Source organism: Salmo salar, chromosome 21 (assembly GCF_965601325.2).
Source record: "Salmo salar chromosome 21, fSalSal1, whole genome shotgun sequence".
Taxonomy (NCBI): domain Eukaryota; kingdom Metazoa; phylum Chordata; class Actinopteri; order Salmoniformes; family Salmonidae; genus Salmo; species Salmo salar.
The window spans coordinates 31,533,147-31,554,914 of NC_138311.1; the positions used below are offsets into that span (position 1 = coordinate 31,533,147).

General features: G+C 41.9%; 1 protein-coding gene and 1 long non-coding RNA gene across 3 annotated transcripts; both read left to right on the forward strand.

Moving 5' to 3' along the window:
* The first annotated feature begins 3,505 nt into the window (after nucleotides 1-3,505).
* klh13 (Kelch-like protein 13) lies at nucleotides 3,506-16,620 on the forward strand. 2 transcript variants are annotated; one of them, NM_001140108.1, is made up of 9 exons: nucleotides 3,562-3,681; nucleotides 4,438-4,491; nucleotides 4,692-5,037; nucleotides 12,534-12,666; nucleotides 12,994-13,190; nucleotides 13,348-14,170; nucleotides 14,277-14,390; nucleotides 15,459-15,667; nucleotides 15,949-16,620. In NM_001140108.1, the coding sequence occupies exons 1-9, from the start codon at nucleotides 3,626-3,628 to the stop codon at nucleotides 16,234-16,236; spliced, it is 2,220 nt and encodes a 739-aa protein (NP_001133580.1). In that variant the 5' UTR covers nucleotides 3,562-3,625; the 3' UTR covers nucleotides 16,237-16,620. The 2 variants fall into 2 exon arrangements, with proteins under 2 accessions (XP_045560281.1, NP_001133580.1); XM_045704325.2 differs by lacking the exon at nucleotides 4,438-4,491 and having other exon boundaries at nucleotides 3,506-3,681.
* A 974-nt stretch (nucleotides 16,621-17,594) lies between these two features.
* Nucleotides 17,595-21,624, forward strand: LOC106582081 (uncharacterized). Its single transcript, XR_001323245.3, has 3 exons — nucleotides 17,595-17,886; nucleotides 21,136-21,301; nucleotides 21,440-21,624. It is a non-coding gene; the product is annotated as an uncharacterized LOC106582081 (long non-coding RNA).
* Nucleotides 21,625-21,768: the final 144 nt, after the last annotated feature.

Genomic DNA, 21,768 nt, shown 5'->3' on the forward strand with positions numbered 1-21,768 from the left:
TCCAATGTGGCTGCCTTAGTTCTTGTGAAAAAATAACCAGACATATTTAAATATAAGCATCTTCCATATGATATAAGCAACAAAATATGGTTTTCACTCAGCTATTCCTAACTCTCAATGGCTGCCGGCCCCCTGTCAACCCATCTATGAGTGAGAGAGGCCTGATATTGTGTCTCTGATGAACAGGGGTGGCAGAGAATATGGTGACTAAAATACAGTGCCTTCAGAAAATATTCATACCCCTTGACTTATTACACATTTTGTTGTGTTACTTCCAGAATTCAAAACGGAATAAATATATTTTCTCTCACCCATCTACACAATAATATCAAAGTGAAATCGTGCTTTTAGATTTCTTTTTGAAAATGTAGTGAAAACTAAATAAAGAAATTGTGAGGAACAACACTGCAGAAGAGAAGCAGGTACGGGGAGTTGACATTTAATTAGGAATGGAAATGTAACAGGACAGGAACAGCGTCAGAACTGGGAAAAACAAAGACAGATGACAATCAATGCAGCACCGGGGAACTGACAAATATAGGGGAGGTAATAAACAGATGATTGAGTCCAGGTGAGTCCAATAATCGCTGATGCGTGTGACGAAGGAAAGCAAATGTGCGTAATGATGGTGGCAGGAGTGCATAATGCAGGGCATCCTGGCGCCCTCGAGTGCCGGGGGGGAAGAGTGGGAGCAGGCGTGACAGTACCCTCCCCCCTCTAGGGGCACCACCCGGCGTCCCACCTGGGCGAGCCTGACGGGCCGGCCGAGACACGGGTGCTGGACAAGCCGGCTGGGGGTAGAATCCCGACGAACCAGCAGAGACGTGGGAGCCTGGCGGGCCAGCTGAGGCATAGGAGCCTGTCGATCCCACTGAAGCGTAGGAGCCTGATGATCCAGCTGAGGCGTAGCAGCCTGATGAGCCGGCTTGGCGTAAAAACCTGACGATCCGGCTGAGACCTGACGTGGGATATGCGCCTTCCGAGCCAACCTGGGCAAGGAAACCTAGCAAGCCGGCTAGGGCATGGAAGCCCAACAATCCAGCTAAAGCACCCCCAATTCCATCGGCGCCAACCCCCGGACCCAACGTCACCACCAACTGAACCGCCAGCACTCCCTGATGCTTTATTTGATGGTGGCTGCATTCTGTACGGAACGACGCTGCAGAAGAGAAGCAGGTACGGGGAGTTGGTATTTAATTAGGAACGGACATGTAACAGGAAAGGAACAGCGTCAGAACTGGGAGACACAAAGACAGATGACAATCAATGCAGCATCAGGGAATTTACAAATATTGGGGAGGTAATAAACAGGTGATTGAGTCCAAGTGAGTCCAATAATCGCTGATGCGCGTGACGAGGGACGGCGTAATGATGGTGTCAGGAGTGCGTAATGCAGGGCAGCCTGGCCCCTTGAGCGCCGGGGGGGGGAAGAGTGGGATCAGGCATGACAGAAATATCAAGTTTACATAAGAATTCACACTCACATCTCTGAGTAAATACATGTTAGAATCACCTTTGGCAGCGATTACAGCTGTGAGTCTTTCTAGGTAAGTCTGTAAGAGCTTGGCACACCTGAATTGTACAATATTTACCCATTATTCTTTTCAAAATTCTTCAAGATCTGTCAAGTCTTGCCTTTGATTTTCAGGCAGATTTAAGTCAAAACTGTAACTTGCCCACTCAGGAACATTCATTGTCTTCTTGGTAAGCAACTCCAGTATATATTTGGCCTTGTGTTTTAGGTTATTGTCCAGCTGAAAGGTGAATAAATATCCCAGTGTCTGGTGGAAAGCAGACTGAACCAGGTTTTCTCTAGGATTTTGACTTTGCTTAGCTCCATTCTGTAAATCTTTTATCCTGAAAGACGCTGAATGTGTTGTATTGGATTTTCCCCAGACATAACATTTTGTATTCAGGACAAAAAATGAATTGCTTTGCAACATTTTTTGCAGTATTATTTTAGTGCCTTGTTGCAAACAGGATGTATGTTTTAGAATAACTTCCTTCTTTTCACGCTGTGTCACACCCTGACCTTAGAGATCATATTTATTCTCTATGTTTGGTTAGGTCAGGGTGTGACTCGGGTGGGAATGTCTATGTTTTCTATTTCTTTGTTTTTGAGCCGAGTGTGGTTCCCAATCAGAGGCAGCTGTCTATCGTTGTCTCTGATTGGGAATCATACTTAAGCAGCCTGTTTTCTACCTGAGTTTTGTGGGAGGTTATTTTCTGTTTAGCGTGTGTGCCTGAACTGTGCGTTTTCGTATTTCCCTTCTGTTATTTTGTTTGAGTGTTTCTTGAAAATAAAATATCATGAGCACTTACCACGCTGTGCTTTGGTCCACTTCTTCAACTACAAACGACGGGCGTTACACTCTGTCAATTAGGTTAGTATTGTGGAGTAACTACAATGTTGTTAATCCATCCTCCAGTTTTCTCCTATCAAAGCCATTAAACTGTTTTAAAGTCACTATTGGCCTCATAGTGAAATCCCTGAGCAGTATCCTTCCTCTCCGGCAACTGAGTTCAGAAGGACGCCTGTGTCTTTGTAGTGACTGGGTGTATTGATACACCATCCAAAGTGTAATTAATAACTTCACCATGCTTAATTTGTAAAACATTCTAGAAATATGATTCCACTTTGATATTATGTGGTATTGTGTGGAGGCCAGTGACAAAAAATCTAAAATTCATCCATTTTAAATTCAGGCTGTAACACAACAAAATGTGGAAAATGTCAAGGGTTGTGAATACTTTCTGAAGGCACTATAAGTGAATTGTGAAGGTGAATTTGCTTTTAGATCAGTGGCCAACAGAGATCCATCAGTCAAAAAATGTTGAGGGTGAAATGATTGATCCCTTCTGGTTTCATTGTAATAACTGTTCTGGCTGGTGAGGTGGAAGCGAGAGGAGTGTAGTTGGTTGATAGAGTGATGTAACAGGGCTGTTTGGCATTCCAGTTCCTAATCCTCTGAGAACAACAGCGTGATTTGATTCAGAACCCTGGAGACACAATGAGATGAGAACTGCTGTAAAACCACTTTGAGAATAAAATATATTTTAAAATACTTTCTGCCTCCTGTCATACATTTACTTGTATTTGATGCTAAAATATTTGATGGGGTTTGTTATTTGTTTCTTCTTACAATTTAATTGACATCTTTGAAACTTGAGATTATAATGGGATTCTAAAAAAGAATTGTAAGAAACTGTAGTGCCACATTTGACACTAGAGAAGTATAGGAGACTCTAGGGACTGAAAGGATGAGCAAAAACCCACTGGGCACACACTGGTTGAATCAAAGTTGTTTCCATGTCATTTCAATGAAATTACATTGGACCAACGTGGTATAGATGTTTATTTGAAGTCTGTGCCCAGTGGGAAGTCATTGTATGCTTCTGTCTTTACAACAACTAATGTGTAAAAATAAGAGTGGGGAGGGCTAGAACAAAAAGAGAGAGAAGGAGAACTGACACAGGAAGTGGCTGAGGTCTTGGTTAGCTGTGAGAAACTGACTGTGTTGCTGCTTACCCCATTCTACATAACGGTTCCACTCTGCATCCAGCTGCTGCAAGGAGACATTTAGTGATCTGTAAAGAATTTAATAGATTGCTGTATGTTGGTTATATGTCAGAAGAAGGCCTTTCGGTTAAGGAGAGCCTGTTGAAAAGAATAGCTTCAAGGTAGGTTCCTTCCTTTCCTATAATTTATGTTAATGCAGGTGTAAAGTTCGTACACTTGATATAGAGTACAGTCTTGCACAGAAACTGCCATGACCCAAAATAAAGAATATAAATACATATGATGAATACGAAGCGAAGCGTAAGTTCAGTGTTCAGAGGCTACTGAATTAGATCTTATTAACACTACAGTTATCCACTTGAAACATTAACCAATGTGGAAGTAGTGAAACAACACCACAGCACGATAAATCAAATAACATTTTATTGGTCGCGTACACTTATTTTGAAAATGTTATCACAGGTGGAGCGAAATGCTTATGTTTCTAGCTCCAACAGTGCAGTATACTTAACAATACAAAACAATACACACAAATCCCCCAAATTAAAGAAAGAAATTAAGAAACATTAGATACTGCAACATAATCAAGTTCAGGACAACAACATTAAAATAGAGAAGTTAATGAGTTAAGTTACAGGAGTTCAATGTATTAACATTTACAGCAAATACACATAGTATAGTAACAATGTTATCAGGAAAGCCCCACATCTGCATATCTTCTCTGGGCCTGTATATTAAGTGAGTCGTACTGCCTACCAGACAACCTACATATAAAACAAAGACATACTCAACAGTTTCATTTCCCATTTTGTAGCTTGTTCAGAGTGAAGAGGCTCTGAAAAAGAAAACAGCAAATGATTTGGTACTGACAGACCAGACATCAATTTAATCCTGCCCTGTCTTATGCATCTGTTTAGGAACCTTTCACAAAGGTGCAACAGGAAATCCAGCAACACACCAACTGATATGGGGTAGGCTGAAACAATTTTTGGGGTCATTTTTAGGTAATTTAATAGTACATTATAGTGAGTAAATACTGTACATTTCATAACAATCAATATTAGAATGTACTTGCTTCAGTAAACTGCAATGTGAACTGCCAAGCAGTGGACTAAACTACTACAGTGGCTGAAGATGGTACAGCAAGGACCCCTGTTATTTTGTGTTCCAGGGGCAGTGGTGAGGAGAAGGAGAGTGGTCCGGGGAGGCTTCACAGGAGACTGTCTCGTCTGGGGAGCAGAGGCTCTCTTAGAGAGCCCGCCAGACTTCCACCCCAACCTGTCCAACCCCCAGCACCATCTCCGGCCCCAGCCCCAGCTCCGGCCTCAGTCCCAGCTCCGGCCCCAGTTGACAGACCCACTCCCCCAACATCAAACCCTCCAACCCCTCCAGATCCAGCACCTAAACCATTGGAGCTTCCCCCGAAACCCCCTGATATCAAACTGAAGCCAAGCCTCCCCCCAAGGCCTCTAACCAGGAAGTTCAGCAGCAATGAGCATGGCACCGCAGTCCTACAGGTACAACCCAACCACACCGCTCATACACCAGCCAGAGTTATGAAAGGGTTATTGGGGTTATTACTTTGCTGGGAAAGTTGTCAAGATGTATTAGGATCCTAGGACGATTATTTTTGTAATCTATCTGAATGGTGTCCAACACATGCATTTATCAATAGGATACATGGGGAGATAGTTATTCCATTTTGTACCGTCAAAACTGTGATTATATGTAGAAGCCAGACAACATAGTTTAAATTAAGCCTTTAAAATTGATAGATCAAGAATATCACTAAACAAACGGGAGAGAGTGAGCGGCTAGTAATACACAACAGCGAACCAATCTGTGAGTAAAGTGATGCTGAGACTCGAATCCGACAAGCCTTGGCTTCCCTTAGAGGTAAAGACAAAGAACAACTTGGAGATGCAAATGAGAGCAACGAACAGCTGAAGGATATCCAGGAAATCATAGCTAAAGTGCTCTCAATGCTCACCAAAAAAATAGAGTCTATCATGTCAGATATGCATATACAGAGCAGGCACGTGGACGAACAAGACAACGAAATTGGCCTTCTGGAAACAAATGTGTAAACTTTAGAAGATGAACTGATTCAGCTAGAAAACAGATAGAGACAAAATAATATGATAATGTTGTCCCTACTGGAAGATGAGGAAAAAGGGGACCTTTCCAGCTACGTGAATCACCGAAGGATCTGGAGCGATGCCATCGGATCTGCATGAAGCAGAACAACTCTAAATACCCTGGCATGGTAATCTTTAAGCTGTGGAACTATCATACCAAAGTCAACATTCTGCGGGCACAGGGAGGAAAGGAGATCAAGGTCCAGGGCCAGTCCATTCGATTCGCCCAGGACGTGTCTGCTAGGCTTAGGAAAAAACACAAGCAATTCATTCCAATCAGACAGTCACTGGAGGAAAAACAAATCAAGTCTCATCTCCAATTCCCGGCAGTACCGTGAACAGGCTGCAGGAAACCTTTCCAGTTGAAGAAAGAGAGACCAGTGCCCTGAGGAGAAGCAGAAGTGGAATAAACAGATAAGCACACTACAGTAGGCTACATACATTGATGCCCAAGACCAGCTTATCGTAAGTTGAGACAATATTCGTTCCCCCTCCACCCAATAAAATCTAGACTCTATTGTCCCCAAGTAATTGTTCTTCTCTATGAAGTAACGATAGAATTAGCCGATACCAATGAGATACATGGACACTGAAAAGACAATATAAAAGTGTGAATACAGCTAATAATTGTCAATAATTGTTCTATGGATGTGTGTGTGTGTGTGTGTGTGTGTGTGTGTGTGTGTGTGTGTGTGTGTGTGTGTGTGTGTGTGTGTGTGTGTGTGTGTGTGTGTGTGTGTGTGTGTGTGTGTGTGTGTGTGGGAAAGAGGGTGTGAGTGGGTGTATGTGTGGGTATGTGTTTGTCAGTGGAGGCAGCTGACGGGAGAACGGCTCATAATAATGGCTGAAATGGAGTAAATGAAATTGTATCAAAAACATATTTTTAATGTATTTGATACCATTCCATCCACTCCATTCCATCCATTATACTCTATTCCAGCCAATATTATGAGCCGTCTTCCCCTCAGCAGCCTCAACTGGTGTCCCATATGAATGGGAGAGTGAAGGAGGGTGAATATGAATATGTGTAGGAAGGATGGGTGTGCGAAGGCATCGGATATATGCTGTGTGTGGATGAAGGAGAACGGATGAGTAAGCAGATGTATAGTAAATAATTATAGTAAATAAATGTATAGAGGTGTGAATATGTTTGAGAAGAAGGGTGGAGGAAGACGGAGGTTAGGATAAACTTAGCCTGGGTGGGTAAGGGAGGGCAAGGAGGGGAGGTGGTGACAAGTTTCGCTTGGGGGGACAAGGGGGAGTAAATATGGGAGGTGGAAATAAGCTTGACTTGGGTTGGATAAAGACAATTGGATTTGGATTTGGTTTGGGAGAAAGAGAAGAAAGGAATTATACTACAATGCCATTGTATTAGTTTTTTTTAATAACTTGTAAACCTGTTGTAAAATGAATAAGAGTTCTGGATAGATTAGGAAAGGATGTCGAATCATTATTATTCCTTGTTTGTAATTACAACAAAGATTTAATGGTGGTTATTGGTGAGAATGGAGAGGGGCCATATCCAGTGACTGGGAGGCCATCAGACACTTCTCTGAGGTGTGTGTGGGGCCTCCACTCATCCCATTTCAGTCTCTCGGAGGACCCACTCACCCTAAGTAGACCCCCACCAACCACTATAATTTAATTTAGAACATAATGCAAACCAACCACAGTACTTCAGTGGCAGTCTTTCTTCAAATATATGTACAATGTATGTATCCACAGTTTTTTAGGGGTAACATTAGGAGAGGAGTCTGCGCAAAAAAATACATACTTTGCTTTATGTTTTTTAATTTTATTTCTGCTCAGCTCACATGCCCACACACTCTGTATATGTAATGTATACAATAACTATGTATTTATACTATGATCCTCCCATTCTATGGAATGCCCACCGCCCTCATATGTCATGTATGCTAAAATGTTTTAATTGGTTCTTAAATGATAGACAGAACAGATAAGGTTAACTTTGATTCTATACTAGTAAAGAGCAGCATGTAATGTCCACGGGCTCCATGATGGGGAAAAAAGCATATGGTTCTCCAACACCTTGTACCTTACATGGTGAAAAATACATATTGATTTCATTGTGTATCCCACCAGGGGAAAATCTGGTGTTTTTAGATTGAATTCAAGCTACTTTATGATAAAATCCAGACAGTAACTATTATTTTAGCAGGAGACCTAAATTATATATTAGATAATATTGACAGACGTAGTAATAAAAAAGGAAAATTTATAAAAAATGGAATCTCTACAAATGAATTACAGGACACCTGGAGATCATTATTCCCAACTACAAAAGACTATTCCTTTTTTTTCTCGAAAAAGTAAGAAAAGCTATTCAAGAATTGACAAAAAAATGTTTCTCCAAAAATACACTCAACAATTTACTGGATAAAAAAAATGAATGATTAGTGATATCGGATCCGGTATCCTGTTTAATTATGCCAATTTAAAAAAAATTGCCGACAGAGTTTGGAGAATGAACAGAATGCATCTTCTGGACACAAAATGTATTAAATACATAAACAAAAACATTTCAACCTTTGCCATTACAAATGTAGACATAGAGGACAGAGAAAAGCCAACCCCGATATAATTTAGGATGCCTTTAAGGCATACATTAGGGGGATGATAAGATCATACTTGGCAAAAGTTCAGTCTGATTTAGAAATTAAAATTAAAGAAAAATAAATCTTAGAAAAAGCCCAGCAAAAAATCTTTACAAGGTAAAGAAGAAAATACCATTTCTGAAAATATCTTGCAGCTCTCACAAAACGAATACGTGCTAAACCAGTTACAATTTCTAAAGATAAAGATACAAAAACGGTCATTAGAAACAACAACGTGATTAATGACAATTTTAAAAGCTTCTATGAAAATGTATATAAAACAGAATTAAACAACAGTTGGAAGGATCTGAAAGCCTTCTTAGACTCAACAACTCTGAAGCAATAATCAGCAGACAAAAAAATGTCACTTAAACATTCGCACAGAGAAAAGCACCAGGAATGGATTGCTTTCCCATAGAATTCTATTCAACATTTTGCAACAAAGTAGCACCCCTATTTACACAAATGACAACACACATGTCACTCATTTCAGTACATCCTAGTTCCATGTATCAAACAGTTATTTCAGTTATATTAAAACCAGAAAAATCTGGAGAGTCCACTGCTGACTACAGACACATAAGTTTAATAAATTGTGACAACAAAATATTAACAAAGATTATAAGCAATAGAATGGCAAAAGTCTTACCAGACCTTATACATATCATTCAAACAGGGTTTATAAAAATAGGCAGTTACAAACAAATACAATAACATATTTCAGTTTAATACAATACCCCAAAAAACAAGATATAGGTTCATCAATAATGGCTGTTGATGCCGAAAAGGCTTTCAACTACCTTGAATGGCCTTTTCTATTCAAAATTGTGTAAGCTTTCAACTTTCCAGCTGAAATAATAAATTTAATAAAATATTGTATAAATGCCCTAAAGCAAAAATATACACAAATAATACATTGTCTGATGAAATTGTTTTAGAAAGGGGCACAAGATAGGGATGTCCCCTCTCCCCCCTCCTGTTTGACTGGCATTTGAACCGCTTGCAGAAAGAATTAGACCCAAACGTAGCAAGTGTCAGTATTGGTAAATATAAATGAATATAAACTATCTTATTTGCAGATGATCTCCTGATATACCTGACCAATATTGAAAACTCAATGCACCCTTTGCTAAAGATATTTTCAGACTACTCAAAAATCTCAGGATATAAAATGAACGTGGAAAAAAACGAAATAATGGCAGTAGGAAAAAGAAAAAGAATAACTCACGATCTACAGCTATTCTTTAAGTGGACCACAAAAAATATTAAATACTTAGGATGCTTAAAAAGTGACAACAAACAACAAATATATAAAGATAACTTTATTCCATTACTCAACAATATGAAAGCAGATCTAATTAAATGGAATAAACTTCCCAGAAATCTTACAGGTAGAATAAACCTCTTTAGAATGGCATGGCTGCCAAAGTTTTTGTATTTATTTTCAGTAATACCAATTACCCCACCGAGGACATTCTTTAAAAAACTACACTCGGTCATAACATACTTTATATGTGCAAATAAAATTCATAGAATAAAAAGGAAAGTTTTACATCTTCCTAAGTCTGAGGCTGGTTTTAACCTTCAATTTGCTACCCAACTATTCTACTTCTGACATATAGTTAAAGAGGAACATGGTACATATTGTAGATACGCATGGTCATCCCCAGAATCTTTTTCGTATCTATTTTCAAAGGATAAAGCTAACAACTTTGTAGTTAAGAACATTATAAAAATATGGAAGAAAATTAAACGTATTCCACAGGAACAATATCACTCCCTAAAAACACAACCTTATGGAACAATCCTTGGATAGTTTTTCAGAATTCACCGATAAATTGGTCCACCTGGAAATGACTTGGTAATAGGAAATACATTTATTTTCATGACAGAATTAAAAAGTAGTTTCAAATAAAAGTTAAAAGTTACATATCAGAGCAACCTGGAGGGAATCTTAGTTGAGTCAGAAAAGGATGTCTATATGATAGGGAAGATATACAAAACCTTTCAGGGAGCTCATCCAACTACAATCTCTTAGAAAAAAAATATTATCTATTGGAACCAAGGTTTAAGAAGAACGGATGTTGGCACAAGATGGAGGGAAAGTTGGAGCATAACTGACTAAATTACAGTTAACTAAAATGTACACTTAATCCAGTATAAACTAATGTGTATAATTTATTATACAAGAGACAAAATTCACAAATTCGAAATTGGCTGTCAGAAGTATTACAATGTAAACTTACTTTTAATCCATCTGTCTGCATATTTCAAGACATGGCATAGGGGGGTGTAGTGAGATACCCGATGGGCTGGACGATTCTCTTCTCATCACTCATCACTCATCTAAAAACTTGGAAATCAATCAATCTGCTATCATTAACACAATGGAAAAATCGAATGATTTATTATTGAAATATTGAAATAGCATGGGCGACTGAGAAAAACAAATTGGTACAATTTAAGGCCAAGTGGCAAACAATAACTAGGGATGGGGACAGGGGTGTGAGCATCCGGGTCAGGGCAGATAAGATGTAGTAGTCATATGTTGTTGTACTTACGTATAATTTTGTATCTGGAGTGAAAAAGATATATACAGTACCAGTCAAAAGTTTGGACACACCTACTCATTCAAGGGTTTTTCTAAATTTTTACTATTTTCTACATTGTAGAATAATAGTGAAGACATCAACTCTATGAAATAACACAGATGGAATCATGTAACCAAAAAAGTGTTAAACAAATCAAAATAGATTTTATATTTGAGATTCTTCAAAGTAGCCACCCTTTGCCTTGATGACAGCTTTGCACACTCTTGGCATTCTCTCAACCAGCTACATGAGGTAGTCACATGGAATGCATTTCAATTAACAGGTGTGCCTTGTTAAAAGTTAATTTGTGCAATTTCTTTCCTTCTTAATGCCTTTGAGCCAATCAGTTAGAGGTTGTAGGGGTGGTATACAGAAGATAGACCTATTTGGTAAAAGACCAAGTTCATATTATGGCAAGAATAGCTCAAATAAGCAAAGAGAAACAGTTTCACTGGTCAGTCTGTGTCCATCATTACTTTAGGACATGAAGGTCAGTCAATACTTCAAGTGCAGTCGCAAAAACTATCAAGCGCTATGATGAAACTCTCTCTCATGAGGACTGCTACAGAAAAGGAAGACGCAGAGTTACCTCTGCTGCAGAGGATAAGTTCATTAGAGTCACCAGCCTCAGAAATTGCGGCCCAAATAAATGCTTCACAGAGTTCAAGTAAAAGACACATCTCAACATCAACTGTTCAGAGGAGACTGCGTGAATCAGGCCTTCATGGTCGAATTGCTGCAAGGAAACCACTACTAATGGACACCAGTGAGAAGAAGAGACTTGCTTGGGCCAAGAAACATGAGCAATGGACATTAGACCGGTGGAAATCTGTACTTTGTTCTAATGAGTCCAAATTTGAGATTTTTGGTGCAAACCGCCGTGTCTTTGTGAGATGCAGAGTAGGTGAACGGATGATCTTTGCATGCGTAGTTCCCACCGTGAATCTTTGAGGAGGTCTGATGGTGTGGGGGTGCTTTGCTGGTGACACTGTCATGGATTTATTTAGAATTCAAGGCACACAACCAGCATGGCTACCACAGCATTCTGCAGTGATAAGCCATCCCATCTGGTTTGCACTTAGTGGGACTATCATTTCTTTTCAACAGGACAATGACCCAACACACCTCCAGGCTGTGTAAGGGCTATTTGACCAAGAAGGAGAGTGATGGAGTGCTGCATCAGATGACCTGGCCTCCAAAATCACCCGACCTCAACCCAATTGAGATGGTTTGGGATGAGCCTGACCTCATGTGAAGGAAATCATCCAACAAGTGCTCAGCATATGTGGGAACTCCTTCAAGACTGTTGGAAAAGCATTACAGGTAAAGCTGGTTGAGAGAATGCCAAGAGTGTGCAAAGCTGTCATCAATGCAAAGGGTGGCTACTTTGAAGAATCTCAAATATAACATATATCTTGATTTGTATAACATTTTTTTTGGTTACTACATGATTCCATATGTGCTGTTTCATAGTTTTGATGTCTTCACTATTATTCTACAATGTAGAAAATAGTAAAAGTAAAGAGAAACTCTTGAATGAGTAGGTGTGTCCAAACTTTTGACTGGTACTGTATATCATGAAGAGAGAAAAAATATTGTGGCCAACACTATTAGACAATGGAGGGGATCCAGACCATAGATGTAACATTTATGTTGTTCTTCCTTTCAGGGGTTTCAGTTGTTCAGAGGTGATGAGACTCTGTGTGATGTCATCCTAGTGCCTGGGGACAGCAGTGACACCTTCCCAGTACACAGAGTCATTATGGCCTCCGCCTGCGACTACTTCAAAGCCATGTTCACTGGTCAGTCTGTGATAAATAACATTCAATGAGGTTTTTCAATATGTTAATATATTTCAATATGCCAGTATATTTCACTGGTGATTGTTTCACAATGTGTGATCGAGAGCAGTCATCGAGTAAGTAAGTAAGTAAGTAAGTCATATTTTTTAACAGATGTGTCTTTTAGGGCTGAGCCTATGAAAAGTCTCTCTCTTACTGTATTTGCTCTCATGACGTCCACTTAGACCATTTTCAAACTATGTTTGAAAATTCTTTCACTCTTACACCATTAACTGTAACAGCATTCACCCTCTATATGTCTCACTTTTCCTCTTTCCCTCTCTCTAGGGGGTATGAGAGAGCAGGAGATGAGGGAGATTAAGCTCCATGGTGTGAGCAAGACGGGCCTGATGAACATCATAGAGTTCATCTACACATCCCGGCTGAGTCTGAGCATGGCCAACCTGCAGGACACTCTGGAGGCTGCCAACTTTTTACAAGTCCTCCCCGTCCTCGGCTTCTGCAACGAGCTGCTCAGCACTGAGGTGAGTTGATCAGGTTACTTACTGGTACTGAAACAATGAACAGGTGGATGTGCTGGATGGGTGGATTGAAGAGACAGTGAAAAGCATGGCCAATGTAAAGACAGGAGACCTGTCACAAGTTCATCCAGTCGTGTCTGTTTTCCTGTGTGTGTGGTAGATCACCATTGATAACTGTGTGGAGGTGGAGCGCATCGCCGGGGACTTGCTCCTGGAGGACGTGCAGGCCCACATTGGGAAGTTTGTCTGTCAGAACCTGTCAGCGTTGCTGCAGTCTGGCCGCTACCTGCAGCTCTCCGGGCCCAGCCTAGCCAACGCCCTGGCCAGCGACAGCCTCAAGGGCTTCTCTGAGATGGAGCTGTACCGCATCGCCCGCTCCTGGCTGGACCACGACCCTCCTACCCGCCGCACCGCCGCCTACTCCCTGATGCGCCACATCCGCTTCCCCCTCATGACCCCAACGGAGCTGCTCGAGATCTCCCAGGAGGATGAGGGGCACGACGACGGCGGGGCAGCCATGATGCGCTCGGACACGGCCTGCGTAAACCTCCTGCTAGAGGCCAGCAACTACCAGATGATGCCCTTCCTCCAACCTTCTTTACAGACAGAGCGCACGCACATCCGGTCCGACGCCACACACCTGCTGGCGCTGGGTGGGGTGATGCGGCAACAGCTGGTGGTGAGCAGGGAGCTGAGGCTGTACGATGAGGAGAGCGGCCACTGGAGGGCGCTGAGGCCCATGGAGGTTCCATGCTACCAGCACGGCGTTGCTCTGCTCGGGGGCTTCCTCTACATCGTGGGCGGCCAGAGCACCTACGACACCAAGGGCAAGACAGCGGTGGACAGCGTCTACCGCTATGACCCGCGCTTCGACCGGTGGCTGCAGGTAGCCTCGCTCAATGAGAAGAGAACCTTCTTCCACCTGAGCGCCCTGAAGGGGAAGCTGTATGCTGTTGGGGGCAGGAACGCCTCAGGAGAGATCGGTGGGGCACTAGTGTACTGGAGATGTTTTTATTGCAATCTGTTACAGAGAAATAGGGATCTTTAAGGTGCATATTGAGTGAATTTACGTTTGTTTTACTCTTTTAGACACCGTGGAGTGCTACAACCTCAGAAAGAACGAGTGGATGTTCGTGTCACCCATGATCGACCCCCACTACGGGCATGCTGGGACAGTCCATGGTGACCTGATGTATGTCTCAGGTAAGTTTCTCAGACCACTGACAGTTAGAATACAAACTCACCAAACAGTTAAAACCTACAAAGTGAAGGCTTGAATTGACTGTGATTGTTGTCCTGATGCAATCAGCTCAGTCAGACCAGAGAGGTTTACAGTTAATGTATTCAGGCAAACAAATGATGTGTTGTTGACCTATTTTAATCCACTCTCGCCACTTAACAGCTTTGATAGACTTTAACATAACATAGTAGCTCTGGACCGTTATCATTCTCATCTTGGTCGATTTCTATGATGGTCTCCTAGCAACCTTGGAGTAGAAACCAATTTCTCATGTTGAGAACAGAAGTTGTAGATATGGGATTGAGGGCCAGGAAACACAAAGACCTTTAGTTGAAATGGGTCAGAGAGTAGGTTAACCACAGCTCTCTGATGAGTAATTGTGTCGATTTTATGCTCGCGGAGACAATCAAAAACCAGCTAATTCTGAAAAGATGCTTTAAAAGGTCCATGCAGAAAATGTATTATTTTTTAACTGCATTCATTTCAGCATCCAAGTGTTAAAGTTACAAAGCAGTGGCTAAGTAGTTTGAGCCCAAGGGTGAGTGGGGATGGTATGGCAAAGAGTAGGTGGATTTCATCGGAGGCGTGGTGACATGTAGGGGATGGTGTAATGGAATAATGGTCACAGCTCTCTGCAGCTCACAGCACCAGACCACATCCTTCCTGTTCAGACCCAAACGGTCTGTTTTTCACAGTAGGGCCCTACTGCTCCTGTCCCACTCTATGGTTGATCATGTGGGTAGAAGAGCACCCGACCACTGCCTAACAGTTCAGCCCCCTACACCGTCACTCTTTCCTTCTCAACGTCCATTCTTTACATATGCTACAGTCCCAAAGTTACACTGCCCTCCCCTTGAACTCTCTCTGACTGTGGTGTATTCCACATCAGATGAAAATGTCATGGATGGATTGAAATGTTTGACTTATTAAAACCAGAGGATATTAGTTTGTACACATAAAACTGTATTTTAGTAAACATGTTTTCATGGTATCTATCTAATAAAACCAATGTCAATCCACTGATCCAACAGGTGGCATCACACAGGACACATTCCAGAAGGAGCTGTCATGTTATGACCCTGAGACTGACACATGGAGTCACCGTGCCGACATGATGGAACTGCGTGGCCTCCACTGCATGTGCACGGTGGGCGACCGACTCTACGTGATGGGAGGGAACCACTTCCGGGGCAGCAGCGACTATGATGACGTACTGGACTGTGAGTTCTACAGCCCCGAGGTAAGGCATGGCACTGGGCTTAGTTTTGGTCCCAACAATATGATAGGCAATTTGACCACTTTCTCGATACCTTACCCTTTTCCTAACTGTTCTGACTTTGATGGTCACATGTCCGGAAGTTTTAGGAGCTTTCTGGCTTGGGCGAAAATGATGACCAAACAAGGAACAAATTATATTAGGGGAGAAAAGCGGAATTCTGTGAGGCAGCTAGCCAATCAGAACTCAGATCTTATTATGATGTTGTCCCAAGACAAAGACCTGTGTTTTATATCTTCCCCCAGGTGGACCAGTGGACAGTGGTGGCAGCCATGCCATGGGGCCAGAGTGATGTGGGGGTGGCCGTGTTCAAGGGCCAGATCTACGTAGTGGGGGGCTATTCCTGGAACAGCCGATGCATGGTGGACATTGTGCAGCGCTACGACCCAGAGAAGGACGAGTGGGACCGGGTGTTCAACGTGCTAGAACCACTGGGCGGGATCCGGGCCTGCACCATGACTGTGCACCTACCTGAGGGTGCTGTGGACGACGGACAGATGCATGAGTGCCCGCTGGACACTGCCAAGAACTGAGAGCTGAGAGCAAGGACATATGGCTTTAGCCTCTGTGTTTGTGATGCTGAAAAATGTGACCTTTTTGCAAGCTTGAACTGTGTGAGAAGTGGAACGAACGTCAGCGGTAGCATTTCTCTAATATATCCATACATTTGGTTGACTGACTGTTCTTTTGTAATCTTTGTCTTTTGTGTTGGAATTATTTTCGTATCTGAATGACTTCTGCTTTGCTCTTTAATGTGAAACACCTCTCAAAAAGCTCCTTTTCATGGAGAATATGTTTTTTACTTTTGACAATGTATTTTCAAACTATAAGTGATGGCTTGAATTATGTTTTATTGATGGAAGAGTATTTTGTATTGTAATATGAATGACTAATGAAAATAAAATACATACTATTAATCATCATACTTTTCAATACAAAACAGACACCACACAATCTAACAAGTCAACCCACTAACTAGTCTAGGGGCTCCACCCTTCTTGGTTACTGTTGCAACCTCAGACAACCTTTTCCCGGGAAGCCCAATTCCCCATTCAACCAATGGCGAAATCCCCTCACAATGATCTCAAACTGTGTTTCTAATACACACTGGAATTGAACTCAGACTACCCATTGCTAACCAGGAAAGTCTTGGGTATGTTGTGGTGGACTGTCATTACAATTGCTTCATGGGAGCATGGTACAATTATGTTTGTAATATAACTACCGATGTAGGATCTTAAATTGATCACTCTTTTATTGATAATAATTTTACTGTACAGCAGCTAATGCAAACTTTTAGTGTGTTTGAGGTTTAAAAAGGCTTTTAAAGTTTGTAATTTCCACTTTCAAATGACAGACTTGATTTGCCCTAACAAAAAATGTATCAACCCCTACAAAAAATGTCCATTAATTAGAATTCACATTTCCTGTTGCTGTAGCAAACTGGCTCAAATTAAGATCTTACACTGAATGGCTGAATGGCTCTGAATTCACTGCCAGCAGGCAGTCAAAGCCATAACCACTGTTGGAGCTAACTAGTGCTCTCAAATCGCATCCTGATGTCTAGAGCAGATGGGAGTTGTATTCATAACATCGCTAACTTAGCTAGCTGACACGTTTTGAGAGAGAGAAAAAAAAAAGTACCCTCTCAGCTCTCTTGCCTGTCACTTTACCTAGTGGCAATCCCCATCGAAACCAGATGCAGTTCGACTACAATAGTAAGTTGAGGTCCAATTCACTAGTGTTGCCCCCTCGATTTAGCTTGAAGGCGCAAGTGAAGAACTTTGATCACTTTTGGGGTTGATATTACCCACAATTCAATGCAAACTGTAGTCACGTGTCAAACTCCGGTGGCCGCGAAGTGTCAAATTTAATCAACAGAACTGCATTTTCAGGATGTCAGTTGATATGATGATAGTAGCTTGCTAAAATATATAGATGACATTGATTTTAGAGTTGGGAAATTGGCTTCGTCTCATAATGAGGAGCCTATAATACATAACTAGCTTCATAAACATATTTTGGGGAATTATGACATTTATTGGAATAAATGACCAACTATTCAACTAATTAGCCAGCTATGATTAACTGTAGCTAGCTGGGTTAGCTTGCTCGGTACATTAATAACTTTAGGTTGGTTGTTTTTAAGCACCAAGGATGTTGCCTCTCCGATCATCGCTTGGGTAAGGGTCATTTAGTAAGGTACACTTGGATGTGACGATGTAAAAGGTCATTCAAGGGCTGAGGGTTTAGGGCCGAGGGCTGTCTACTTTGAGTTTGGACTGCAGCCAAGTTATATTAAATGGCTAGCTAGCTAGCGTTAGCAACGTTTGTTGGCCAATGAGACTGAGAGTTAGCTAACCAGCTGAGCTAGCAAACGATGTAACAAAAGTATAATTTCATCAACAGGCTCTGTATTTCAGGGATCACAGTAGCAAGTTCTCCTTGTGCATTGTTAAATTATTTAGCCATTTCAATATTTATTTTTTAAAGAAAACTCAGTTTTTGCCATAGTCCTCACTGGCTTTCATGCGATTTAAACGTAAGCTTTTCCAAGGTTTTGGGACTTGACAACAGTTCTGTGATTGTTTGCCCAAAATTATGGGGCGGGGCTTAGTGAAGGGTCAATTGAGTTGAAGTGATGCAGGTGGAATATGGAGGCTTTTGCATGTTTCAGCTCTAGCCTTGTCACAGTGACGTCATCCTCCATCCTCCAGAGAGAGCAGAGAGAGAGGCCCTGACACCAGACCAAGGACAACTAACGCTTTTGACACGTTTACAGACACCTTAATGCATACTTTTAAATTATTATATATATATCCTTGGTCTGGTGTCAGGGCCTCTCTCTCTGCGCTATATATATATATATATACACAGTGCCTTCGGAAAGTATTCAGACCCCTTTACTTTTCCCACATTTTGTTACGTTACAGCCTTATACTAAAATGGATTAAATTGTTTATTTTTTTTCTCATCGATCTACACACAATAGCCCATATTGACAAAGCAAAAACAGGTTTATATAAATCTTTGCAAATATATAAAATAAAAAAATGGAAATATTACATTTACATAAGTATTACTCAATACTTTGCTGAAGCACCTTTGGCAGCAATTACAGCCTCGAGTCTTCTTGGGTATGACGCTACAAGCTTGGCACACCTGTATTTTTGGAGTTTCTCCCATTCTCTGCAGATCCTCTCAAGCTCTGTCAGGTTGTATGGGGAGCATAGCTACATAGCTATTTTCAGGTCTCTCCAGAGATGTTCGATCGGGTTCAAGTCCGGGCTCTGGCTGGGCCACTGAAGAACATTCAGAGACTTGTACCGAAGCCACTCCTGCATTGTCTTGGCTGTGGCTTAGGGTCATTGTCCTGTTGGAAGGTGAACCTTTACCCCAGTCCGAGGTCCTGAGTGCTCTGGAGCAAGTTTTCATCAAGGATCTCTCTGTTCATCTTTTCCTCGATCCTGACCAGTCTCCCAGTCCCTGCCGCTGAAAAACATCCCCAGAGCAGGATGCTGCCACCACCATGCTCCACCGTAGGGGTTGTGCCAGGTTTCCTCTAGACGTGACACTTGGCACTCAGGCCAAAGAGTTCTATCTTGGTTTCATCAGACCAGAGAATCTTGTTTCTCATGGTCTGAGAGTCTTTAGGTGCCTTTTGGCAAAACCCAAGCAGGTTGTCATGTGCCTTTTACTCAGGAGTGGCTTTCGTCTGGCAACTCTACCATAAAAGCCTGATTGGTGGAGTGCTGCAGAGATGGTTATCCTTCTGGAAGGTTCTCCCATCTCCAGAGAGGAACTCGGGAGCTCTGTCAGAGTGACCATCGGGTTCTTGGTCAACTCCCCGACCAAGGCCCTTCTCCCCCAATTGCTCAGTTTGGCTGGGTGGCTAGCTTTTAAAAGAGTATTTTTGTGTCCTCCATCTTCCCTTTAAGAATGATGGAGGACACTGTGTTCTAGTGGACCGTCAATGTTGCAGAAATGTTTTGGTACCCTTCCCCGGATCTGTGCCTTAACACAATCCTGTCTCGGAGCTCTACGGACAATTCCTTTGACCTCATGGCTTGGTTTTTGCTCTGACACGCACTGTCAGCTGTGGGACCTTATATAGACAGGTGTATGCCTTTCCAAACATGTCCAATCAATTGAATTTACCACAGGTGGACTCCAATCAAGTTGTAGAAACATCCCAAGGATGATCAATGGAATCAGGATGCACCTGAGCTCAATTTCGAGTCTCATAGCAAACGGAGACTTTGCTATGAGACTCGAAATTGATACATTTAAAAAAGTAGAATTTTATCCATTTTAGAATAAGGCTGTAACATAAAATATGGAAAAAGTCAAGGGGTTTGTACATTTTCCGAAGGCACTGTATATATAAAAACATTTTCCTTAAAGTATTTTTTTTTGTACTGTTACTGTCCACACTACAACAATCAAATACTTAAATACATGTAATTTTGTCCTTGAAACATTTAATTGAAATTCCATTAATTCCTATGGAGGACTGTGCCTACTTGGGAGTGCCAATTTGGCCGGACAGTGGCTTCAAAGTCTCTCAATGGCCAATACATAGTGTCAGCAATCCAGGGTTAATATACGTCATTGATATTGTAGCCTCTCATTATAAGACATGTCCAGGGTGTTCAAAACCCCACAAAACCAGCTGCAATCACATACATTAGGCAGTCTCTGAGAGGATGAAACCACTTCAACATATGCTACTCAGATATAGAATAAATGACACTGTTAGGGTGAAAATACTGCAGATGCTTTATAGATCACGTTGAGAATCAGTGGCCAAGCCAGTCAAAATTAACCCAGCCACTAAATCTGCAGCGTATTGACTCTACCCTGACCAGAATCAGTTCATCACTGTGTCAATGGGAGAGCAAAGCGAATCGTTAGTCATCTGGCAGACGTCGTCTTGACTTTCAAGTCATCTCAAACTGTTTTCCTTGGCTGGTCTGGGGCCAGCAGCCTTGGTGGCCATCCTTGGCAGATACTGGTTGAATAAAATGTCCCTGCCCTCTCTCCCTCTCTTGCGTCTGCCTGCCTCTAGAACATGCCTCACTTCTCGCCCCAGAGTGGCAGAGTTACTGTCACTTCCAGCACATTCCCTCAGGCTAGAAAAAGGGGTTGTCGCAGAGGGGGATAACAGAGTGGGGTGATAGGTTTGGAGTGGGGACCAAGTCCGGAGCATTGGTCATGTAAAGGGCATGTTCAGCATGTTGATGAGCTGCCGGTTTATGGGCAAGTACCTGAAGCCCAACGGCGACTCATACAGTCTCTGGAAAATAAATACTGTACCAGCTCTCCTTTTGTTCTCCGTTCCTACCAGGGTTGGTGTAAATATTGATATTTAAAAAAATGTATTTGGTTTGTTTCTTCTCTGATTCATTTTTTTCTTCTCTGTTTGTTGGTAGAGGTCAGAGGTGACATTGTGGTGAGTGTGTTTGAGGAGGACATCAGGGACAGTGAGCTGCTGAGGACAGTGTGTAAAGGGAGCATCGCTGGTCTACCACAATGTGTCCCTCATAGATGTCATCGAGAAGGTGGACTACAGCGAGATCCACGGAGTCAACGTCAAAGGTATGGTCGGGTTTCACTGAAACATTGGGTTGGGATTGGCAGCAGTCCTGAGTGAAATGTCCAATACTTTCAAATACTTGAGCTGCACTTGAAAACTGAATTGACCCTGCTAACTCATTAATCTAATTTCTTCCTCAGGAACCCAGCTCCTTCTGTAGACGTACGTCTGGGAAAATGTGGTGTCCAAAGAAAGAAAGTGAATAAAGGCTAAATAATTGCCCAAGGCCCTGCCTGTAAGACTGTTCCTATAGCTGACCATCCCCTGGTCCATGCTTATAATCATTATTACAGTGGTCTGTAAATGTGTAAATTAAAGTTGTGTGATTACAAATCAAATGTCTGGCTTTTTCTTTCCTGGTCTGTTCCCATTTACAACCACTCTGCCTAATCCAGTTGATAACATTGTTAATTAACAAGAGAAGAGGAGACAGATTGTATTTTCAATCCCAGAAACAATAAATGCACTT